Below are 25,890 nucleotides of genomic sequence, written 5' to 3'. Positions count from 1 at the left end.
TGTTGCGTGACCGCAGCATCTGCAGAGTATTTTGTGTTTAAGCTCCCTGCACACCGTTTGATAACACACTGCCGGGGTCAGAGATCAGATGTCGCTCCCTCCACACCGTCGAATCACACTTTCCGGGGTCAAAAACACAGTGAAGCTCCATCTACACCGTCCACTCACCCATACCCGGAGTCAGACACAGAGTGAATCTCACTCCACACCGTCCCATCACACTCTCCCGGGGTCAGACACAGAGTGAATCTCCCTCCACACCCCTCCATCACACACTCCCGGGGTCAGACACAGAGTGAATCTCCCTCCACACCGTCCCATCACACAATCCCGGGGTCAGACACAGAGTGAATCTCCCTCCACACCGTCCCATCACATACTCCCGGGGTCAGCCACAGAGTGAATCTCCCTCCACACCGTCTCATCACACACTCCCGGGGTCAGACAAAGAGTGAATCTCCCTCCACACCATCCCGTCATACTTTCCAGGGTCAGACACAGAGTGAATCTCCCTGAACACCGACCCATCAAACACTCCCGGTGTCAGGCACAGATGAATTTCCCGCCACACTGTCCTATCACAAACTTCTGGACTAAGTGTTGGAGTGAAACTCTCCACCTCCTCCCTCCCTGTCTCTCACCCCCTGTTACACTGAGCAGTTGAAACGGGGGATGTCGTCTCACCTCTTCTCCTGGTGAGGTATTGGCAAATCTGAGCTTTGTTTTCGGTGATGTTTCCATTCTTCATTTCGAGCTGATTGAACTGATGACGGAGATCGTTGTGCGTTCGCTTCAGCTCCGAGAGATCCGAGTTGAGGACGGAATTGTTGTTTTCGAGGATAGTGAGGTTGTTGTTCATAGCGGACAGGTTATTTAGACATGTTCTCTGAGAGAGATCCAGCCGGGAGTTCTCGGATGTCCTGGATTCAAGGGTTGAGTTCAGCTCATGGACTTGCTGTTGACATTGGCGCTGGGTCCTGTTCATCTCCTGATGTTGTTCCCAAAGTCTCCGGTAGTTTCGGTCGGCGGTGATCACTGACTGACGAGTCTGTAATACTGAGAGTGATAGTAAAGGGTGTCAGTGAAACGGTGTGAGGTGAGTCTGTGTCAGATGAGGGGAGTGTCTGTGTCTCAGTGAGATGTCTGTCTGTGACGAGGTCTGAGGAGTGTCGATGTCACGGTGTGGGGAGTGCCGGTGTCGCACTGAGGTGCATGCCTATGTCACACTGGGGATACTGTCGCTCTCACAGTGTGTGGTGCATTGGTTTCACGCAGAAGGCTGCATCATTGTCACGGAAAGGTTTGTGTCGGTGTCACAGTGATCAGTGTCAATATTACGGTGTGGGGGTGTGTCAGTGTTATGGTGAGGGGAGTGTCGGTGTCACTGAGAGGGGAGTGTCATTGTTGCGGTGTGGGGTGGGTCAGTGTTATGGTGAGGGGAGTGTCGGTGTCACTGTGAGGGGAGTGTCGGTGTCACGGTGATCAGTGTCAATATTACGGTGTAGGGGTGTGTCAGTGTTATGGTGAGGGGAGTGTCGGTTTCACTGAGAAGGGAGTGTCATTGTTGCGGTGTGGGGTGTGTCATGTCACAGTTAGGAGAGTGCCGATGTCACGATGTGGGAAGTGTTGGTTTCACGCAGAAGGTTGCATCATTGTCACGGAGTGGATTGTGCCGGTGTCACAGTGTGGGAAGTGTCGGTGTCACGGTGAGGAGAGCGTCGGTGTCACTGTGAGGTGAGTGTCAACGTTGCGGTGTGGGTTGTGGAAGTGTCACGGTGAGGGGCTTGTAAGTGTCATGGTGAGAAGTACGTCGGTGTCACAGTGAGGGGTGTGTCGGTTCGGTGTCACTGTTTGCAGTCTCGGTGTCACGTTCAGGGGTGTGTCGGTGTCACAGTAAAGGGAGAGTCGGTGTCACGGTGTGGAGAGTGTCCGGGTCACTGTGCTGGGTGTGTAGATCTCACGGTGATGGCTGTGTCAGTGTCGCGGTGAGAGATGTGTCGGTGTCACGGCAAGTGTACTGTCGTGCACGGTGTGAGGGTACCGTCATAATAATGGTAAGGGTCTTCTCTATGCTATGTTGAGGGTAACGTCTGTGTCACGGCGAGGGTCATGCCGCTGTCACGGTGAGGAACGTGTCGGTGTCACTGTGGGGACGTTTCGACGTCACTGAGAGGTGCGTGTCGTTGTCAGGGTGACCTTTTTGCGCTAACATTTCATTCCACTCTGCTTGTTTACGGTATGACTACACCCGGATCCCGTTCCACTCACCATAGATCGAGATCCCGGCCACTATCGCGCCGACGGCGAATGTAACTAGGCAGAGTAGGCAGATCTTACGGCAGGATCCATTTCCGATGTTCTGTTTCGGCTCTTGTTTCTGCGCACCTGCAGAGAGCCCATTCAGCATGTGTGTGAATTCAGCCGTGAATCCCACTGGTGCTCCCACCCACCCATCATCCGCGCTCTCTCCTTCAACCACGATCACACCCTCCCTCTCTCAATCTCATCTAGTTTCAGCTGCCAAATTCCTTGACTTGGCAAAGGCGGACAGGTGTCTGACGGATTCCAGAGATCAGTCAGATCTCCCCTGAGCCTCCTCCGCTCCAGAGGAAGCGACACAAGTGTCCGACCTCTCGTTGTAACGCATGTCATCGAATCCCGGCAGAGTCCTGTTAAACCTCTCCGGAGGCTCCCCAACGCCCCGAAATCCTTCCGATAATGGGGTGACCTGAACTGTATACAATACGCCTGATTCAGCCTAACTAGTGATTTTTATTTTTGTTGTGAAATTGCATTTTAACAACAGAAATTTTAAACTCTGTGCTCTAACTGAAAATGGCAAGAGTGATATAAGCCTTCTTCGCCATCCTATCAGAATGGATAGGATCCATGAACCAATGCATAGGACCGCAAGATCCCGCTGCTAAACAACACACTTGAAGGTTCTGGCTTTAATAGTGCGCTATCTCTGAATATTTGAACTACCAAGGTGCAACATTTTAACTTTGTCTGGGTTAAACACCATCTGCCATTCCTCCATCCCATATCAGAAACTGATCCATGTCCTACGGAATTCTTTGCAGGTCCTCTAAGCGATCCACAACACCCATCAACGTATCATCTACAAACATACCAAACCACCCATCTACATTCCTATCCAGATCGTTTATATAGATCACAGACAGGAGAGATCCCACCCACATCTATAGATACAGGTCACTTCATTGGAGCAGAATAAGGTTACTCAATCACACAATGCAGAATAAAGTATCAAAATTACAGAGAAATTGTAGTGCAGGCAGACTAAAAGGTTCAAGAGCCAAGAAGAGGAGGATTTGAGGTCAAGAGTACATCTTATCGTATTAGGGGTCCGTTCTATAGTCTGATTACTGTAGTGTAGAAGCTGTCCTTGAACCTCCTGATACATGATTTCCCATTTTCGCTCCGATGGGAGCGTGCAGAGGAGAGACTGTTCGGGGTGGGTGGAACCATTTTTTTGATGATGCTGGCTGCTTTCCTGAGGCAGTAGGAAGTGCAGTCAGAGTTCATGGATGGGAGGCTGGTTTCGGAGCTTGGCTCAGTTCTTTCCACAACGCTCTGCAGTTTCCAGCGATCATGGGCGGAGCAGTGTTTATATTTTTTAGTGAGGAACCAGGACGTTTCATGAGAACAGGGTAGTAGACATGGTGAACAGGGAAGACAATATTTTGCTTTTCACTGTGCAGACGACTGTGCAGAATTTTGTGGGTCCCAGTGTCATAAGGGTGGGGGAAGGCGTTGGGAATGGACCCAAATGCAGGGCACAGACACTGAAGTACTAGGAACAGGACGGGACAAAACTAACGGACGGGACAGGTCGCAGACTAGGCTAGGAAAGCAGGTCCAGGACGAGGGACGGTGGGCAAGGAGCCTTGGCGTGGATTCCGAGCCCGTGACTGGACAAGGACCGAGTCTTGACTCGGGATCGGACACCAAACCAGGCGAAGACGTGACGAGGCCTGGGTTCCTGGAGCTTGAGGCTTGAGATTGGGATTCTTGGTTCTCGAGGCTATGGGCTTGGGGAGCTTGGGGCTTGAATAACTTGGAGGCTGGAGCTTGGAGGCAGACTAGGAACTATACCTTAACACAGAGCCGGGACCTATCCTTCGACAAGTCGGGACTCCTCTTTAACAAGACACTAACATGACACTGGACAGCACATAAACATGGAGCCGCGACTTATCCTTCGACAAGCCGAGACTCAACTTTCACTCCACACCAAGGTGGGGCAGGACCATCCGTCGGTAACGGCCGAACGGCCTGACTTACCCGACGAAGGCAAAGACAAAACAAGACAGATCCCCCGCAAGGCAACGGCCGAACTGCCTGACTTACCCCACGGGCCGAGGACAGGAAGAGACAAACACCGAAGAACGACAGACAGTTCCAGTTCAGCATCGGGGTCGCTCCGAGTAGCTGTCACGGTCAGCAACCTTGGCTGGCTAGGGAAGCAACCGGATCCCTACCTCGCTCCGAGTGGCTGACGGCCACCGAGCTGGCCCGGGAGACGGCCGAATCCATAACGCAATGACATTTCCGACCACTGACAGTAAGGCTCCAAGAAGCAATAGTTCTCCAACACAGCCTAAAGAAGGCAAGTGGCCGTTCTAGCCTTCCACCGGCCATTCGCTCCCAGGGAAGCTTGACAAGAAGACCGCCCCCAAACACACTCAATCCCAGGGCCACTTATATTCCCAGCCCCAAGATGAGCAAGAGGTGCTATGAGTAAGTTCAACTGAAACAAGGGATAGCCAGAGGACCCGAGTCCGGAGTCGGCCGACCGGACCGTGAACTGGAATGCGGACTTCGGACAGGACCCAGACACCCAGGACAATTTGACTGACTGATACGTCCAGATTGGTCGCTATAACGGACGCTTGACAAGTCCCGTATCAAGATCCCAGATGGTAGATCACTCTGGGAGATGGGAAATAGGAATGTAGAGAGAGACTAAGAAGGAATGGATCGATGAGAATAGGCGGGGAAGGGAAAGATAGGGAGAGTAGAGGAGAGAAGGGGGAAGGAGATGACAGGTGGCGTGAAACCCAGGGAGAATTGTCGGGCGGATTTGACTGTGGAGGACAGAACAGGAATTGGTAGTGGATGTACCATACAGAGGCCAGAACAAGGCTATTAACAAGAGCTCAGATGGGAGACTGGTGTGGAGATGGGGTGGAAACCAAGGAGATCTGCCTGACCAATTTGTTTGCGGAGGACTGACCAACTTGAGGTGCTGGATGCAATATACACAGATTTTAAAAAGGACCAAAACGGCATACCGCTCTGGAAGATGGTGTGCGACGCAGGGAGGAATGGCTGATTAGGTATACAATTGGCTCGGCGATAGGGGACAAGCTTCAGGGTTGCAGTTCATTTCTCAGACTGGAAGCCCTTCAGTAGCGATGTCAACCGGGGTTCGGTGGTGCTTTGGCAGCGATATCTACAATTTACAGCAGATTACACAATACGCAGTAGGTGAGCTTGCAGACGACATTAACGTTGACGGCGTTTTAAACAGTGGAGAGATTTATCTCTTACAGTGGTATCTCGATTAGCCGGAGAAGTTGGCCGAGCAGGAGCACATAAATTTTATTTTGAGCTATTTCATTTCAGGTAGACAAACAACAGGGTGGGACTTACGCGGTCAACGCGATTAAACTTTGGAGATGATAAAGAACGGAGGACAACAAATACACGGTTACGTAAAACTGAAGTCGCCGGTAGGCAGGGACCGTGGAGAGCGTTGTAGAACAGAGGGTCCCAGAGGCAATGGGAAATTGTTCCCTGCAATTGGCGTCACGGCTAGTCAGGGACCCTGGGAAATGTTGTAGAACAGAGGGACCCAAGGTTACAGGTACCCTCTTCCTGGAAAGTGGAGTCACAAGTAGATAGGGACGCTGGAGAGTGTTGCAGAACAGAGGGACCCAGGGGTATAGGGTATACGGTTCTCTAAAAGTGGAGTCACAGGTCGACAGGGACGCAGGAGAGTGTTGTAGAACAGAGGGACCCAAGGTTACAGGTACACGGTTCTCTGAAAGTGGAGTCACAGGTAGACGGTGGTGAAGAAAGCTTCTGTCGCGCCGCCCTTCATCAGTCAGGACAATGAGTCCAGGCGTAGGGAGGTCACGTTGGAAATGTACAGACGTCAGTGAAGCCACACTTGGAGTAGAGTGTTCCGTTTCCCTCGTCCTCCCCTAGATCAGATGCCACTGAGCTGGAGACAGTACAGAGGTGATTTACGAACATTCAGGGACTCCAGTGACTGAGTTATGGAAATAAGTCAGGCAGTTTGAGACTATATGCCTCGGAGCGCAGAGGTAACCTGACAGGGTTGTATAAAACCACACGGGGCATAGACAAGGTGAACGCAGAGTCATTTTTTCTCTAGGCTTGGAGAATCGAGGACCAAAACGCTCAGGGATAAGCTAATAGCAGTAGGTGATGTAACTGGGGAGAAGAGTGACGACATTTTGTTTTTACCCAGACAGTGGTCCGTCTGTGGGACGAGCTGCCGGAGGAAGTGGTTGAAGCAGATGCATTAGAACATGAACGTGTATGCGTAAAACACGTGACCCCTGCAGAGTGATGTCATTATTGTGAACTCTGACCTGTCTGTGCAGCCACTGACACTTCGGCGGGTCCCGAGGCAGTGGAAGGATCTTCATAATCATCGATGTGAAGTTCGTCTCTCGGTAGTTTCAGCACTGAGTAGGTGGAGTTCAGACCGTCTGAGAGAGAATGAGAGAGAGAAAGAGAAATAGAAGGCGGAGAGGCCGGTAGAGAATGTACGTTGTCTATCGGCAGCGGTTATTTCCAAAGGGAGTTCTGAGAGTGTTAGTCCATTGTACGTGGCCTGTCAGTGGCTATAACCGGAGCACCAGTTGTGAGTTGGGTAGTAGTGAAGGTTCAGGCATTAAAGGGAGACACTGCCTAGAGGAGCGTTCATCAAAGGAGTGATCTGAGACAGAGTGGTCGGGCTTTGGCTGCAGTTCCTTGGGGACCGGGTTATGGAAAGTGAGGAGGTGATAGAGAGGAGCTACAGGGAAGTAGTCACACCAGGGCTTGGGAGCCAGATAAGTGGGCAACAGTCAGGAGAGGAAAGAGCAGGAGTCAGACACTGGAGAGTAACCCTGTGATGTTCCACCAACTCCTGTTTGAGTACTTATGGGGGGGGGGAGTGGTTGGTGACGGCATATCTATAGGATGCAACTATGGCCGCACCTCTGACATAGGGTCTGGGCTTGTGGCTCAGAAGGGTAGGGAAGGGAAGAGGAAGGCAGCAGTAAAAGGTGATTCTATAGTTAGGGGGTCACACAGGCAACTCTGTGGACGCTGGAAAGAAACGCGGATGGTAGCTTGCCTCCCAGGTGCCAGGGAACGGGATGTTTCTGATCGCATCCACAATATCCTGACGTGGGGAGGAAAACAGCCAGAGGTCGTGGTATATATTAGTACCAACGACATAAACAAGAAAAAGCAGTCGGTTCTGAAAGCAGAGTACAGGTATTTAGGAAGGAAGTTGAGGATCTCGGAGTTACTGCCTGTACCACGCGACAGTGAGTACAGGGATACAGTGAGGTGGAAGGTAAAAACCTAGCTGAGGGACTGGAGCAGGGGTCAGGGATTCAGTTTACTGGACCATTGGGTTCCCCTTTTGGTCAGGCGTGAACTGTACAACAAGGGCGGGTTACACTTGAATCGCTCTCGTATCAATTGCTGGCGACAATAAAGTAATATTATATAGAGTTTATTTGGAGACAGTGTGAGAGGGAGGATAGTCAGGTGATAGAGAACAGAAATCCGGATTTGATTTTATTTGGAGAAGGAAGTCTGAGAATCGGAATGGGAGAGCGGCAGTTGTCATTCTGATTTTTCCTTCTCATCGGGGTTAAGAGAGGTGGGACTGCGCAGGCGTGTGACGTCGGGCATTGAACAGCGGAAGATTTAAATAGTATCACAGCCTTATACAGCGGTCAACGTCGTTTTGAGGGCAACGGAGTGAGCCGGGTGCAGAGTGAAGGCTTAAGGGATTTGGTTCAAAAGGCTTAGGCGGAAACAGGCGAGGCAAGGCAGGTCTGGTTTTCAGTTTTAACTGATATATAAGAAAAGGGGGAATTATGAGTGTGTGGGCAGCTTGTTGTTCTCGGAGTCAGATGGGGGAGCTAATGGAGTCTCCTAGCCTCCCGGACGTCCATATCTGCGCCAGGTGGGCCGAGCTGCAGCTAAGGGACCGTGTTAGGGAAATGGAGCTGCAGCTCGATGACCTTCGGCTTGTCAGGGACAGTGAGGAGTTGATTGAGAGGAGCTGCAGGCAGGTGGTCACACCGGGGCCACGGGAGGGAAACAGGCGGGTCATTGTTGGAGAGGGAAGAGGAGGAGTCAGATACTAGAGAGTACACCAGTGGCTGTCCCCCTTGACAATAAGTACTCCTGATTGAGTACTGCTAGAAGGGGTGGAGGGTGGGAGACAGCCTACATGGGGCAAGCAACAGTGGCCGTGCCTGCGGCACAGAGCCCGGCCCTATAGCTTAGAAGGATAGGGGAAGGAAAAAGAAGGCAATAGTAATCCGGGACTCTATAGTTAGGGGTTCAGATAGGCGATGCTTTGGACGCAGTCAGGAGACCCGGATGGTAGTTTGCCTCCCTGGTGCTAAAGTTCGGGATGTTTCTGATCGCGTCCAAATATCCTGAAGTGGGAGTGTGAAGAGCCAGTGGTCGCGGTACATATCGGCACCAATGGCATAGGTAGGAAAAGCGAAGAAGCGTAGAATATAGGGAGTTAGGAAGGCAGCTGAGAAGAAGGACCACAAAGGTAGTAATCTCAGAATTACTGACTGTGCCATGCCACAGTGAGCGCAGGAATGGAATGAGATAGAGGATAAATGCGTGGCTGAGGCATTGGAGCAAGGGGCAGGGATTCAAGTTTCAACATCATTGGGACCTCTTTTGGGGCAGGTGTGACCTGTACAAAAAGGACGGTTTGCACCTGAATCCAAAGGGGACCAATATCCTGGCGGGGAGATTTCCTAAGGCTACTGGAGAGTGTTTAAAATAGAATGGTTGAGGGTGGGAATCAAATTGAAGAGACCAGAAGAGAGGATAGTAGTTCACAAATAGAGAAAGCTAGTAGACAGTGTGTGAGAGAGGACAGGGAGGTGATAGAGAAGGGGTGCGCTCAGTCCGAAGATGTAGGGGAGAAGGAAGAAAAAGAAGATAGTAAAGTTGCTTTCGTCGTTAGGGATAAACAGAGAGTAAGAGGTGGAGAGTTTTTTAAATGCATCTGTTTTAATGCTAGGAGCATTTTAAGAAGAGTGAATGAGCTTAGAGCATGGATTGATACCTGGAAATATGATGTTGTAGTTATTACTGAAACATGGTTGCAGGGTGGAAGTGATTGGCAACTAAATATTCGTGGATTTCGTTGCTTAAGGTGTGATAGAATCGGAGGTGTTGCATTGCTTGTCAGAGAAAATATTACAGCGGTGCTTTGGCAGGATTGATTAGATGGCTCGTCCAGGAAGCCTATCTGGGTGGAATTAAGGAATGGAAAAGTATAGTAACACGTCTCGGGGTATATTATAGATCACCTGAGGGGCAGCGAGAATTGGAGGAGCAAATTTGTAAGGAGATAACAGATATTTGTAGTAAGAACAAGGTTATGATTGTGGGAGAATTTCATTTTCCACACAGACTGGGAAGTCCATTTATATACAATGGATGGATGGTTCCGAGTTTGTAAAATGTGTGCAGGATAGTTTTTGCTGCAATACATGCAGGTGCCAACTCGAGAAGGAGCAATGTTGGATCTCGTTTTAGAGAATGAGATAGGTCAGATGACGGGGTTATGTGTTAGGGAGCACTTCCTGTTCAGTAATCACAATGCCATTAGTTTCAATTTAATTTTGGAGACGGATAGGTCTGGACCAAGGGTGAGATTTTTGATTGGGAAAAAGGCTAACTTTGAAGAGATGCGAAAGGATTTAGTAGGAGTGGACTGGAACAATTTGATTTATGGGAAAGATGTAATAGAGAAATGGAGGTCATTAAAAGTTGAAATTTTGAGAGTACAAAATCTTTATATTCCTGTTAAGTTGAAAGGAAAGGTTAATGGTTTGAAAGATCCATGGTTTTCGAGGGATATTGGAGACATGGTTCGGAAAGATAGAGAGATATACAATAAATATAGGCAGCATGGAGTAAATCAGGTGCTCGAGGAATATAAATAATGTAAAAAGAACCTGAAGAAGGAAATTAGAAAAGCTAAAAGAAGATAGGAGGTTGCTTTGGCAAGTTAGGTGAAAATAAATCGAAAGGGTTTCTACAGTTATATTGACAGCAAAATGATAGTGAGAGATAAAATTGATCCCTTAGAGAATCAGATTGGACAGCTATGTGTGGAGCCGAAAGAGTTGGGGGAGATTTGGAAAAATTTATTTTCTTCGGTATTCTCTAAGGAGAAGGATATTGAACTGTGTAAGATAAGAGAAACAGGCAGGGTAGTTACAGAAACTATGATGAATAAAGCGGAGGAAATACTGGCGCTTTTATGGAACATAAAGATGGATAAGTCTCCGGGTGCAGACAGGATATTCCCTATGACCTTGAAGGAAGTTAGTGTAGAAATAGCAGGGGCTCTGACAGAAATATTTCAAATGTCATTAGAAACGGGGATGGTGATGGAGGATTGGCGTATTGCTCATGTTGTCGCATTATTTAAAAATTGTTCTCAGAGTAAACCTATCTATTATCGAGGTTTGACGTCAGTGGTGGGTAAAGTAATGGAAAGTATTCTTAGAGGTGGTATATATAATTATCTGTATAGACAGGGTCTGATTAGGAAGAGCCAACATGGATTTTTGTGTAGAAGTTCGTGTTTGACAAATCTTATTGAATGTTTTGAAGAGGTTACTAGGAAAATTGACAATGGTAAAGCAGTGAATGTTGTCGAAATGGACTTCAGTAAGGCCTTTGACAAGTTTCCACACTGAAGGTTGGTTCGGAAGATTCAATCGTTAGGTATTAATGTTGAAGTAGTAAAATGGATTCAACAGTGGCTGGAAGGGAGATGCCAGAGAGTAGTGGTGGATAGCTGATTGTCAGTTTGGAGGCCGGTGACTAGTGGTGTGCCTCAGGGATCTGTACTGGGTCCAATGTTGTTTGTCATATACATTAATGATCTGGATGATGGGGTGGTAAATTGGATTAGTAAGTATGCAGATGATACTAAGATAGGTGGCTTTGTAGATAATGAAGTAGGTTTTCAAAGCCTGCAGAGAGATTTAAGCCTGTTAGAAGAGTGGGCTGAAAGAATGCAGATAGATTTTAATGCTGATAAGTAAGAGGTGATAGTCTTTGCTAGTACTAAGACAAACATGTACCAGGCTTTGGATGCTTCAGAAAGGACAGTGCGGGAGGCAAATGTTCTGGGGCCCTGGCACTGCTGTTCAGAGATTGTGTCACCGCAACAGAAAAGGAGGAAGTCATCGCGGGATTGTCCACTGAGTCTGATGATAGAAGCAGGAAGGGGTTAATAAATCTACTTGGACTTTTTTATAGAGTACAAAATAGTTACACGACATCGAGGAGCAGATGCGGATACAGATTCTGGAAAGGTGTAATAATAACGGCGTGGTTGGAGATCAGAATTTTTCCAATACTTATTGGCATCTCCCTAGATCAAGGGGTTTAGATAGGATAGAGATTATTTCTTGACACAAATTGTAGATAAGCCTACAAGAGGAGAGGCTGCACTTGATCTGATATTGGAAAATGAACCTGGTTTGGTGTCAGGTCTCTCAGTGGAAAAGCATTTTGGAGATAGATAAAACAGTTCTATGTCCTTCACCATTGCATTGGAGAGGGATTGGAACAAGCAGGTTAAGAAAGAGTTTAAAAACACAAACACGATAAAATCTGCAGATGCTGGAAATTCAAGCAACACTCCAGCATGCCAGGCAGCATCTATAGGGAGCAGCATCATCAATGGGGACGGGAGAGGTTCCGAAGGATCGTAGGGTTGCAGATGTTTTTCCCCAGTTAAAGGACAGTAGAGATAGCCGAGGAAATTATACACCAGATAGACTTACTTCAGTTGTTGGTAAGTTGCTGGAAAAGATCCTGAGTGCAGGATTTATGAACGTTGGGAGAGACATAATAGGATTAGGAATAGTCAGTATGGCTTAGTCAAAGACACGTCGTACTTTACGAGCCTGATTGAATTTTTTGATGATATAACTGGACACATTGATGAAGGTTGAACAGTAGATGTAGTGTATATGGATTAGAGCAAACCATTTGATATGATACCCCATGCAAGACTTGTTGAGAATGTAAGGTGTCAAGGGATCCAAGAGGACCTTGATTTGTGGATCCAGAATTGGCTTTTCCACAGAAAGCAAAATGTCGTTTTGGACGGGTCATATTCTGTATGGAGATCGGTGACCAGTGGTGTGTCTCAGGGGACCTATTCCGGGTCCCATTTCCTTCCTGGATTTTATAAATGACCTGGATAGGGAAGTGGATTGATTGGTTAGTAAATTTGCTGATGACACAAAGGTTGGGGTGTTGAGGGTAGTCCGGACGGCTGTCATAGTTTACAGCGGGACATCGATAGGATGCCAAACTGGGCTGAGAAGCAGCTGATGGAGTTTAACTCAGATAAGTGTGAGCTGCATTATTTTTCTAGGTCAAATATGATGTTAGAATATAGACTTAATAGTAAGTCTCTGGGCAGTGTGGAAGATCAGCGGGATCTTGGGATCAAAGTCCATTGGACACCCAAAGCTGTTGTAAAGGTTAAACTTGTGGTTAAAAAAGGCATACGGTGCACTGGTCTTCATCAACAGTGGGATTGAATTGAAGAGCCAACAGGTAATATTACAACTATATAACACTCTGGTCAGCCCCCACTTGGTGTACTCGGCTCAGTTCTGGTCACCTCACTCCAGGAAGCATGTGGAAACTATAGAGAAAGTCCAGAGGAGATTACAAGGATTTTGCCTGGTGTGGGGAGCGTGTGTGAACTGGGCTTTTTCTGCTTGGAGCGACGGAGGATGAGAGGTGACCTGATAGATGTGTATAAGATGATAAGAAACATTGATCGCGCGAATAGTCAGAGGCTTTCTCCCCGAGCCTAAATGGCTGACGCGAGAGAGCACAGTTTTAATGTGGTTGGAAGTGGGTACAGAAGAAATGTCAGGGGTAGGTTTTTTCCGCAGAGAGACGTGAGTGTGTGGAATGGGCTGCCGGCAACGGTGGTGGAGGCGGAAACGATAAGTTCTTTTAAGAGACTTCTGGAAAGGTACATGTTGCTTAGAAAAATAAGGGCTATGTGCAACACGATGTAATTTCTAAAGTAGGCACATGTTCCCAGCAGCTCCGATGGGTGTGTACAGAAGTGAGAAGGTTCGGGGTGGGTGGAGGTGTTTTTTTGATGATGCTGGCTGATTTACAGAATCAGCAGTGTGTGTAGAAAGAGTTCATGGAGGGGAAGTTAGTTTCGGAGCTGAGCTCAGCTCTTTCCACAACGCTCTGCAGTTTCCTGTGGTCATGGGCGGAGCAGTGTTTATATTTTTAGTGAAGAACCATGGCTTTTCCTGAGAACAGGGTAGTAGACATGGTGAACATGGAAGACGATAAGACATTTTTTCCCCTGGTAGACTACTCTGCTGAATGGGGGGTTTTAAGGACTGATATGACCAGATTGATAGACATAATGGACTCTTGACAAGTCCCATATCAAGATCCCAGATGGTAGATCTGTCTGGAAGATGGGGGAGAGGAATGTAGGGAGAGACGGTGAAGGAATGGAGCGGTGCAAATGGGCCGGAGAGGGAAAGGTAGTGAGAGTAGAAGAGAGAATGGGGAAGGAGATGACAGGTGGCGTGACACCCAGGGAGATTTGTCGTGCGGATTTGACTGGGGAGGACATACCAGGAACTGGTAGTAGATGTACCATACAGAGACTTGACCAAAGCTATTAACAAGGGTTCAGATGGTAGACTGGTCTGGAGATGTTGTGGAACCCAAGGAGATCTGTATGGCTAATTTGATTGTGGAGGATTGATCAGGTCGAGATGCTGGATGCAATGTACACAGATATTAATAACGTCCCAGATGGCATACTGCTCTGTGAGATGATGTGCGACACACGCAGGGATGGATGATTAGATATAAGAATGGCTCGGCAACAAGGTCTAGGGTTACAGTTAATTTCTTAGACTGGAAGCCCGTCACTAGCGCTGTTCACAGGCGGTCGGTGGTGGGACCAGCGATCTTTCTCAACTATATCGACCATTTATAGCAGATTATACAATACACGGTAGGTGAGCTTGCAGACGACGTTGAAGGCGTTTTAAACAGTGAAGACAGTTATCTCTTACAGTGGGAGCTCGATTCGCCGGGGAATTCGGCTAAACAGGAGCACATGCAATTTAGTTTGTGCTGTCGTATATTAGCAGGGCAAACAACAGAGTTGGACTTTCACGGTGCAGGTGAGGAAACTTGAGAATTGTTAAGGAACAGCGTGACGCAGGGCTACAGGTACATGGTTGCTGAAAGTGGAGTCACAGATAGACAGGGCGGTGGGGAGTGATGTGGAACAGAAGGAACCAGGGCTCGAGGTGCACGGTTGCCAGGAAGTGAAGTCACAGGTAGACAGGGCGGTGGGGAGTGATGTGGAACAGAGGGACCCAGGGCTCGAGGTGCACGGTTGCCAGAAAATGAAGTCACAGGTAGACAGGGACCCTGGGGAGTGATGTGGAACAGAGGGACCCAGGGCTCGAGGTGCACGCTTCCCAGAAAGTGAAGTCACAGGTAGTAAGGGACCCTGGGGAGTGATGTGGAACAGAGGGACCCAGGGCTACAGGTACACGGTCCTTGAAAGTGAAGTCAAAGGTAGACAGGGCGGTGGGGAGTGATGTGGAACAGAGGGACCCAGGGCGCGAGGTGCACGGTTGCCAGAAAATGAAGTCACAGGTAGACAGGGACCCTGGGGAGTGATGTGGAACAGAGGGACCCAGGGCTCGAGGTGCACGCTTCCCAGGAAGTGAAGTCACAGGTAGACAGGGACCCTGGGGAGTGATGTGGAACAGAGGGACCCAGGGCTCGCGGTGCACGCTTCCCAGAAAATGAAGTCACAGGTAGACAGGGACCCTGGGGAGTGATGTGGAACAGAGGGACCCGCGCGAGGTGCACGCTTCCCAGAAAATGAAGTCACAGGTAGACAGGGACCCTGGGGAGTGATGTGGAACAGAGGGACCCAGGGCTCGAGGTGCACGCTTCCCAGAAAGTGAAGTCACAGGTAGTCAGGGACCCTGGGGAGTGATGTGGAACAGAGGGACCCAGGGCTCGATGTGCACGCTTCCCAGGAAGTGAAGTCACAGGTAGACAGGGACCCTGGGGAGTGATGTGGAACAGAGGGACCCAGGGCTCGCGGTGCACGGTTGCCAGGAAGTGAGGTCACAGGTAGACAGGGCGGTGGGGAAGACGTCTGACACGCCGCCCTTCTTCAGTCAGGGCAATGAGTACAGGAGTATGGAGGTCACATTGGAATTGTACAAGTCGTTAGTGAAGCTACACTTGGAGTAGATTGTGCGGTTCCAGTCGTCTTGCTCTAGATAAGAAGCCACTGAGCTGGAGAGAGTGTAGAGGAGATTTACGAGGACATTGCAGGAACTCGAGTAACTGAATTCTGTTGATAAGTTAGACAGGTTGTCAGTTTATACCTCGGAGCGCATAGGTGACCTTACGGAGTTGTATAAAAACGCATGGTGCACAGAGAAGGTGAATGCACAAAGTCGTTTTCCTCTTGGTTTAGAAAATCGAGAACCAGGGCCCACAGGGATCAGGTGACTGTAGAAGGTGGTGTAACTGGGGACACGAGTGAAACCTTTTCTTTTCTTATTGAGATGGTGGTCTGTCTATGGGACGAGCTGCCAGAGGAAGTGATCGATGTTGATGCATTAGAACTTGAACATCTGTGCGTATAGCACGTGACCCCTTCATACTGACGTTAATACTGTGAACTCTGACCTGCTTCTACAGGCACTGATAGTCTGGCGGGTCCGGCGGCGACTGGAGTGTTTTCATCCTCATCGATGAGAAGATCGTGTCTCCGAAGCTTCAGCACTGAGTAGGTGGATGTTAGACTGTCTGGGAGAGAAAGAGAGAAAATGTGAGGGAGGGTGAGAAACTGAAGGCGGTAGAGAATGGTGGGAGTGAGGACAGGGAGACAGAGCAGAGAGAGGAGACACGGAGCGAGAAGGCTGAGAGGTAAGGAGAGAAGGTGAGGAAGAGGGGGAAGTGAACGGTAAAGACGCGGATTCCAAGTGGGGGAGACAGGGCAGAACGGATCGCTGTGTGGGGGGGATGGAGGGTGACAGAGTGATGTGATGGGCGAGAATATTGAATAAATTTGGGGCGACAGAGCAAGGCGAGAATGGGTGAGAATGTGGCGGAGGGAACAGAGGATGAGAGGTTTTGTGTGGATGGGGAGAGACCAGTGTGAGAGTGACAGTGCAATTGAGGGAGAGAGGGGTAGAGTGAAGGGGGAATGGGACGGAGAAGGAGAGTGACAGAGTGAGCGAGAGAGAATTCATGCGAGAGAGGGTTGTTTTATTGTTTTTCATAGTTGCATTATTTGCAAGCTTTCTACAATTTCCACACACTGGATATACGACGGTCTTCTGGGGACTAAAATGTTGTGGGGAAATTTGCGCTCCATTCTGTTTCTTTGTGTCGTGGCTGCTTGCAAGAGGACGAGCGGTACGGTAACGTGGCGGTTTACAGTACCACAGACCCGGGTTCAACTCCCGCCACTAACTGCAAGGAGCTAGTCCGTTCTACCCGAGACCGATTTGCTCAAATCGCAGCCGGCACACAGATTGGTGGTGTTGTGGAACGTGTGGAACATCGCTGATGGATTCGATGGGATGGGGATCAGCTGTAGATGGGTGGAGAAATGGCACACGGAGTTTACTGCGGGTAAGAGTGAGGTTCTGAGCTCTGGACAGTCAAATGTGGAGGGACAGGAGACAGTTAACGGCACGACCCTTCCCTATCGACGTAGAAAGGGATCACGGTTAAACATGTTAAACGCATGACTTTAGACGGGCATTTGGCCACGTCCCTTTCATGGGAAGTACATTGACAAGATTGTGTTGACTGGAATTCGCAATGAACTGGGAATTTGGGCTCAGAGTTAGGTTGTGTGCAGACCTCAGAGAGCGGTGGACGCTGGTTGGAAGACCGTGACTCCTGGGGTAATGCAAGGATCCGTCCTACGACTGCTGCTGTTTGTGGCAAAGATGTGGATGGAAATCTGGATATTCAACTAGGCTTTGTGGGTTTATCATGTCCTGCCTCGTAGAGTTGGTGAAATGTTTTATGATTTCGAGGTATAGAGCAGAGACCACCCAGCGGAGTACAGAAACAGGCCTACAATGTTGTCCCGAATGCATTCACTCTGGTATTAGAGATTTCATCTTTGTTAAAAGGTACTCTTTGTGGACAGTCTGTGTCTCTTGTGACCGTAGAAACCTCTGTCAGACCTCCCGTTCAACATCTACGGAGACTGCTCAAGACCCTCTAACCAAACCACTCATCTAAATTGTCATCCGGGTCATTCACAAACATCACAGACAGCAGAGGTGCCAGTAACATCCCGAGATACCGATCACTTCATGGCAGCGGAGCAACGTAAATCAATCACAGAATGCAGAATGTTACAGAATGTCACAGTTACAGAGAATGTGCGGTGCAGGCAGAGAATAAGGTGCAGCGGCAAAGGGAAAGCAGATTGCGAGGTCAAGTGTACACATCATGGTAGAGGGCGGTTCAATAGTCTGATAACACTGGGGTGGAAGCTGTCCTTCAACCTAGTGAGACATGCCTTCGCATCTCCCCTCCGATGGAAGATCTGACTTTACTCCATGCACTTCTTTCACAGCTCTACCGCTCCGGGTCCCGTCCCCCTTGCAAATTACTTTAAACCCTCCCGAACCATGCTAGCAATCTGCAAGTTCACCAACCGCGTATTGTGTAATTTGTTACAAATGGTCGATATAGTTGACAAAGATCCTTGGTTCCTCCAGCCTGGCTGGAAGTGGTTCTGTGATGCTTCTGGCTGCTTCATCGAGGAGTCAGGAATTCTGAACGGAGTTCATGGAAGGGAAGCTGGTTTCCGAGATAGGCTCAGCTCTTTCCACAGCGGTTAGCAGTTTCCTGCGGTCACGGGTGAAGCGGTTTCAACATTTCGAGTGAGGAACAACGCTCAGCAGTTACTTGCGGTCACGGGTGAAGCAGTTTCTATACTGTGAGTGAGGAACAACGCTCAGCAGTTACTTGCGGTCACGGGTGAAGCAGTTTCTGTATTGTGAGCGAGGAACCAGGGCGTTTCATGAGAACAGGGAAGTACACTTGACGAATAGGGAACTCTATAACGCATTTAACGTTTCTAGTTGGTGGGCTACTCTGTAAAATGGTGGGAGGCACAGCGAAATTTGTCTGACTGATTTGTGCGCATTGGCAGAGATAATGTATGCTGACTGTCAAGTTCCCAGATTGTGTACCCCACTGGAAAATAGAAGGAAGGGACAGCGGTAGGGACGGAGAAGCAATGGAGCGGATAGACAGGGAGGGCGAGGGGAAGATATGGAGTGTGGAAGATAGTGGGGGAAGGGAGATACTAGATTGCGTGAGACCTAGAGAGAGTTGTCGGATAATTTGACAGGGAGGACAGAACAAGCACGGGTGGTAGGTGTATCGTACGTAGAGTTGAAAAGGGCTGTGGATAAATGGTCAGATAGTAGACTGCTCTGGAAGATGATGTGAAAGAGATCTGTCTGACTAATTTAACTGCGGAGGACTGATCCGGTTGGTAGATGTAACATACACAGATTTAACAAAGTCCCAGATGGTCTACCGCTCTGAAAGTTGGTGTACGGCAAAGGGAGGGATGGCTGACTGGATATAGACAATAGACAATTGACAATAGACAGTAGGTGCAGGAGTAGGCCATTCGGCCCTTCTAGCCAGCACCGCTATTCACTGTGATCATGGCTGATCATACAATATAAAATTGACTCGGCGGTGGGAGCAAAGTTTGAGGGTTGAAGTTCGTTTCTCAGACTGGAGGCCGGTCACTAGCCATGAATACCAGAATGTCGCTAGTGGGACCAAGGATCTTTGTCAACTATTTCGAACATTTGTAACAGATTACACAATACGCATTTGATAAGCTTGCAGTTGGTTACCATGCTTCGGGAGGGTTTAAACTAATTTGCAAGCGGGATGGGACCCGGAGCGATAGTGCAGTGAAAGAAGTGCATGGAGTAAAGCCAGATCTAACATATAGAGAGGCCTTGAGGAAAGAGATGCAGAATAAAGGCTGTAAAGGTAGTAAGTTAGAAGGGCTAAAGTGTGAGTACTTCAATGCAAGAAGCATCAGGAACAAAGGTGATGAACTGTCAGCTTGGATGCATACATGGAATTATGATGTAGCGGCTATTAAGCAGACTTGGCTGGCACCAGGGCAGGAATAGATTCTCATTATTCCTGGATTTCAGTGCTTTAAAAGGGATAGAAAGTGGGTAGAGGAGAAGGGTGGCATTACTGGTCAGGGATACTGTTACACCTACAGAAAGGGTAGGTAATGTAGCAGGATCCTCTTTTGAGTCTGTATGGGTGGAGGTCAGGAACAGGAAGGGAGCAGTTACACTACTGTGGGTATTTGTATAGACTCCCTGGTAGCAACAGAGATACCGAGGAACAGATACGGAGGCAGATTTTGGAAAGGTGCAAAATTAACAGCGTTGTTATCATGAGTGTCTTTAACTTCCCTAATATTGATTGGCACTTGACTAGTTCCAAGGGTGTCGATGAGGCAGAGTTTGTTAAGTGTGTCCAGGATGGATTCCTGTCACAGTATGTTGACAGGCCAATTAGGGTGAATGCCATACTAGATCTAGTATTAGATAACGTACAGGGTCAGGTCACAGATCCGTCAGTGGGTGAGCATCTGGGGGACAGTGATCACCGCTCCCTGGCCTTTAGCGTTATTATGGAACAGGGCAGAATCAGAGAGGACAGCAAAAATTTTAATTGGGGATCGGCAAATTATGAGGCTATAAGGCTAGAACGCTGGTGTGAATTGAAATGATTTTTTTGCAGAGACATCTACTACGGACGTGTGGTCGATGTTTAAGGATGTCTTGCAGGAAGTTTGGATAAATCTGCCCCGGTGAGGAAGATTAAAAAAAATGATAGTGTGAAGGAACCATGGGTGACAATTGAGATGGAAAATCTAGTGAGGTGGAAGAAGGCAGCAGACATGAGGTTTAGGAAGGAAGGATCAAATGGGTCTATTGAGGAATATGGGGTAGCATGAAAGGAGCTTATTAAGGGACTGAGAAGAGCATGAAGTAGGCAGGAGAAGACCTTGGCGAGTAGGGTAGGCATTCTTCAATTATCAGAAGGATGACAGGAGTGAAGGGAGAACCGATTTGAGATAAAAGTGGGATGGAGGCTGTGGAAGTGAGCGAGGTCCTCAATGGACCCTTCCGTATTCACCACGGGGAGGGAACCTGATGACGGTGAGGACAATATGAGTCAGGTTGATGTTCTGGTGCATGTTGATATTAAGGGAGAGGAGGTGTTGGAGTTGTTAAAATACATTAGGACGGATAAGTCCCCGGGGCCTGACAGAATATTCCCCAGACTGCTCCTCGACGGTAGAGATTGCTGAGACTCTGGCTAGGATCTTTATGTCCTTGTTATCCATGGGAATGGTACCAGAGGATTAGAGGTAGGCGAGTGTTGTCCCCTTGTTGAAAAATGTAATAGGGATAGTCCGGGTAATTATAGACCAGTGAGCCTTACGTCTGTGGTGGGAAAGCTGTTGGAAAAGAATCTTAGAGATAAAATCTGTAGGCATTTAGAGATCATGGTCTGATCAGGGACAGTCCGCATGGCTTTGTGAAAGGCAGAACGTGTCTAACAAGACTGATCTGTGTCTAACAAGAGTTCTGTGAGGAGGTGACCAGGCATATAGATGAGGTTAGTGCAGTAGATGTGATCTACATGGATTTTAGTAAGGTCTTTGACAAGCTTCAACACGGTAGTCTTATTTAGAAAGTCGGAATGCATGGGATCCAGGGACGGCTGGCCAGGTGGATTCAGAATTGGCTTGCCTGCAGAAGGCAGAGAGCCGCGGTGGAGGAATTACATTCAGATTGGAGGGTTGTGACTGGTGGTGTCCCACAAGGATCTGTTCTGGGACCTCTACTTCTCGTGATTTTTATTAGCGACCTGGATGTGAGGGTAGAAGTGTGGGTTGGAAAGTTTGCAGACGATGCAGAGGTCGGTGGTGTTGTAGATAGTGCAGAGGATTTTTCAAGATTGCAGACAGACATTGATGCAATGCAGAATAGGGCTGAGAAGTGGCAGATGGAGTTCTACCCGGAGAAGTGTGAGGTGGTACACTTTGGAAGGACAAACTCCAAGGCAGAGATCAAAGTAAATGATAGGACACTAGGTAGTGTGGAGGAGCAGAGGGATATGGGGGTACATATACAAAGTCCCCTGAAAGTTGTCTCACAGGTAGATAGTGTAGTTATGAAAGCTTATGTGGTGTTAGCTTTCATAAATCAAGGGATAGAGTTCAAGAGACGCGATGTAATGATGCAGCTCTATAAAATTCTAGTTACGCCACACTTAGGGCACTGTGGCCAGTTCTGGTCTCTTCACTATAGGAAGGATGTGGAAGCATTGGAAAGGGTACAGGGGAGATTTACCAGGATGCTGCCTGGCTTAGAGAGCATGGATTATGATCAGAGATTAAGGGAGCTAAGGCTTTACTGTTTGGAGAGAAGGAGGATCAGATGAGTCATGATAGAAATGTACAAGATATTAAGAGGAATAGACAGAGTGGACAGCCAGCACCTCTTCCCCAGGGCACCACTGCTCAGTACAAGAGAATATGGCTTTATGGTAAGGGGAGCGAAGTTCAAGGGGAATATTAGAGGAAGGTTTTTCACCCAGAAATTGGTTGGTGCGTGGAATGCACTGCCCGAGTCAGTGGTGGAGGCAGATACACTAGTGAAGTTGAAGAGTCTACTAAACAGGCATATTGAGGAATTTAATGTGGGGGAGGGCGGTTAGGATTTTATACCTTGGCTTTCATGGGTGACTGACAGAGGTTTAAAAACCATGTGGGGCAAGAGAAGGTGAATGCGCAGAGTCATTTTCTATCCACTTGCAGAATCGAGGATCAGGACGCCCAGTTCTGAGGTGATAGTAGAAAGAGATTTAACTGCGGACTAAAGTGATTTTTATTTAATCAGGCGGTGCTATGTCTTTGGAAGGAACTACCAGAGAAATGGTCGATTCAGATGTATTAGTGCTTCTACACTTGTGCGTATAGCACGTGACCCCCCTCAGAATGGCGTCATCAATGTGAACTCTGACCTGCCTGAGCAGTCACTGGCATTTCTCCTGGTCCCGACGCAACAGGAGGATAGTCATCCTTAGTGATGAGAAGTTCATTTTGGCGATGGTTCATTTGAGAGTAGGTGGGGTCCAGACCATCTGGGAGAGAATGGAAGACAATGTGAGAGAGAGTCAAATAGAAGGGCAAGGGACAGGTAGAGAATGGGAGGGGGAGTGATAGACAGGGATGAATTATGTTGGAGATGAGGAAGTGAGTAGAGAAAGACGTAGAGACAGAACATCAGAGAGAGGAATGGATGGAGAGAGGAAATAGGGCGAGAGATGAAGACATACAAGAGATGTACAATTGGCTCTGTGCGAGGAGCAAAGGTTTAATGTTGCTGTTCCTTTCTCGGACTGGGAACCCGTCACTAGCAGAAGCAAATGCAGTTTAAATCTGTTAAGTGCGAACTATGGTATTTCTGTCAGACAGCCCAGGGTCGGACTTTCACAGCGTTCCGGAGGAGTGTTGGAGAACAGAAGGACTCGCGGTCCAGGAACACGGTTCCCAGAAAGTGAAATCACAGGTAGACAGGACGGTGAAGAATGCGTCTGAACGCAGACCTTCATCAGAATGTCACTGAGTACAGGAGTCAGGTGACCATGTTGCAGTTGTACATGACGTCGATACACGTGTGGTACGGTGCTCAGTGTTGGTCGTCCTGTTCACGGACAGATGCTATCGAACTGGAAATGAGTGCACGGGGAGATTGACGACGACGTTTCCGGGACTCCAGGGACTGAGTTAGGGAAAGAGGTTGGGTTGATTGCAACTTTATTCCTTGTAGCGCAGGGGGACCTTTGAGCGGTATATAAAGCCACGAGGAGCATAAACAGAGTGAATGGGTGCAATTATTTCCGCTAGACCTGGACAATCAACGGCCAGAGCGTACAGGTATAAGGAGAGAGGGGGAAATAGATTCAACCGTTTGTTACCCAGATTGTGGTCAGTCTGTGGAACAAGCTGCCAGGGAATTGATGGACACGAATGCCTCACACACTTGGGCATTTGGGAGTATGACCTGTGAGCCCTCCAGAATGACGTCGTTGTTGCATCACTGACCTGTTTGTATATTGATGAGGTGTTCGACTTTCCGAGTATTCAGCTCGGTGTAGGTGGAGGTCAGATGGTCTGCGAGAGAGAGATAGACAAGGAAGAGTGAGCGCGGTAGAGAATCGGGGACAGTGAGGTGCAGAGGGAAAGGAAGAGAGTACAGACAGAGAGGGAAAAGAAGGTTGGGGACAGCGAGTGGGATGACGGGAAAAAGGCAAGCGGGGGAAGCGAGACGGAGTACACAGACAGAGAGGCTGAAATGGATGGATGGAGTGGTTAAGAGAGGGGTGATCGAAGAGGGGCGATGGGCGGGAAAATGGAATAGAATGGGGCAGAGAACAAGGAGAGATAGGGGAGAAAAAGGGGATAAAATGATGTGAAGGGAGTGAGGTTGCCAGCGCGGAGAGCACGATTGGTGAGAGAATAGGAAGGAAAGGGTGAAGAAATGTGGGAGAGGGAGGTTGGAAGAGACAAATGGAGTGAGAGAGTGAGGGAAAGAGTGTAGAAGGGAGAGCGAGTGTGAGAGACCGGGGGAGGGTAACAGAGGGGAGAGGATTGAGAAAGTGAGCAATGAGAGACGGAAGAGTTAATGGGGAAGAAGCAGTAGAGAGAGACTTGGTTATGGTTAGAGAGCGGGCAGAATGAGCGCGCGACGGAGGCAAGAGAGGAGGGAAAGAAGGAGGGTAAGAGAGAGAGGTTTGGAGAGAGGGAATAGAGGGAACGATACCGTGAGAGACATGGTAGGGGGAGAGGGGGTACGGAGGAGAGAGTGGTTGAAGGAGTGAGGGCGAGGGGAGGGGCGTTAGAGAGAGAGCAGCATGGGGAGAATAGTGAGAGAGCAAAGAGTGAGGACAAGAGAAGTGAGAGTGGATGAGATGGTAAAAGAGGGATCGACGGGAGAAGAGAAAGGAAACAGATGAATGAGCGTGACAGAGAAAGGGAGAGAGAAGGTGGGACGAGATAAGGCTTGTGCAGAGTGAGAGGTGGGAGAGGAGAGCGGAGAGGCTTGAGGAGATTAACCTACATTTTAGAGGTCTCCCTCATCACGACATCTCTCTTTGCCCTCTCTAAACACCACCCTTCCCACGGCGCTCATTATTCACCAGACATTTCACAGCCCCGCCTCCTTTCGCCCGCTGAACGCTCACCCGTCAGTCTCCCTTCCACCCCACTGCCTGGACCACAACACTTCCACAGCACTGCCCCTCCCACACCGTTCCGTTCTCCCACACCACTCGCTCTACACCTCACTCCACACTGCTGCCTCTATACCGTCCTCCTATGCCGGTCGCTCCACGCCACCCTTCTCAAAGCGCACCACTGTCACTGGCCCCCCACCCCCTCACATTGCTCCTCCTAGTCGTCTCTACTGCGCGCTCCCTCCGACATATTCAAACGGCGAATCATTAGGGTCAGTTGTCAGTTTGCCCTGAGGTTTCACGACAGGAATGGATACATTACATGATCACAGTCAAGGCAAAAATAATGAAACTGACCTCCATCTCTAAGGACTGGGACACAGAGAGGTTCTTGACTTTCGGTCCCACGTACGATACAGCACGTTCAGAATTTTGCTGAGGCTCTCTCATCATCGACCCAGCACGAACACCCGGGATCGGACACGGAGTGAACCTCGTTCCACACCAGTCCATCAAACACTCCCGGAGCCAGACACAGAGTGAATCTCACTCCACACCGTCAGATCACACACTCCCGGGGTCAGACACAGAGTAAATCTCCCTCCACACCGTCCTATCACACACTCCCGGGGTCAGACACAGAGTGAATCTGCCTCCACACCGTCCCATCACACACCCCCGGGGTCAGACACAGAGTGAATCTCCCTCCACACCGTCCGGTCACTCTCTCCCGGGGTCACACACAGTGAGAATCTCCCTCCACCCCGTCCCATCACAGACTCCCGGTGTCAGACACAGAGCGAAGCTCCCTCCACACCGTCACAGCACACACTCCCGGGGTCAGACACAGAGTGAATCGAACTCCATACCGTCCATTCACACACTCCCGGGGTCAGACACAGAGTGAATCTCCCTACATACCTTCTCACCACACACTCCCGGGATCGGACACGGAGTGAACCTCGTTCCACACCAGCCCATCAAACACTCCCGGAGCCAGACACAGAGTGAATCTCACTCCACACCGTCCCATCACACACTCCCGGGGTCAGACACAGAGTGAATCTCCCGCCACACCGTCCCATCACACACTCCCGGGGTCAGACACAGAGTGAATCTCCCTCCCCACTGTGCCATCACAAACCTCCGTGGTCGAACGCAGAAGGGTTTCCA

At 49.0% G+C, this 25,890-nt stretch overlaps 1 protein-coding gene across 2 annotated transcripts in view; it reads right to left on the bottom strand.

Annotated features, from left to right (window-relative positions):
• LOC140720415 (uncharacterized) overlaps positions 1 to 25,890 on the bottom strand; it is a 30,324-nt gene that overhangs the window by 4,286 nt on the left and 148 nt on the right. The window contains exons 2-7 of one of the 2 annotated variants that reach the window (XM_073035267.1): positions 23,588 to 23,656; positions 22,504 to 22,623; positions 16,072 to 16,191; positions 6,648 to 6,767; positions 2,269 to 2,385; positions 685 to 1,056 (exon numbers count right to left, since the gene is read on the bottom strand). In XM_073035267.1, the coding sequence (XP_072891368.1) occupies positions 685 to 1,056; positions 2,269 to 2,385; positions 6,648 to 6,767; positions 16,072 to 16,191; positions 22,504 to 22,623; positions 23,588 to 23,656 (918 nt within the window). The remainder of the gene's footprint in view (positions 1 to 684; positions 1,057 to 2,268; positions 2,386 to 6,647; positions 6,768 to 16,071; positions 16,192 to 22,503; positions 22,624 to 23,587; positions 23,657 to 25,890) is intronic. The other variant, XM_073035268.1, reaches the window with a different exon arrangement.

This window comes from Hemitrygon akajei, unplaced genomic scaffold, assembly GCF_048418815.1.
Source record: "Hemitrygon akajei unplaced genomic scaffold, sHemAka1.3 Scf000042, whole genome shotgun sequence".
Taxonomy (NCBI): domain Eukaryota; kingdom Metazoa; phylum Chordata; class Chondrichthyes; order Myliobatiformes; family Dasyatidae; genus Hemitrygon; species Hemitrygon akajei.
This window is presented reverse-complemented; position numbering and strand designations above follow the sequence as displayed.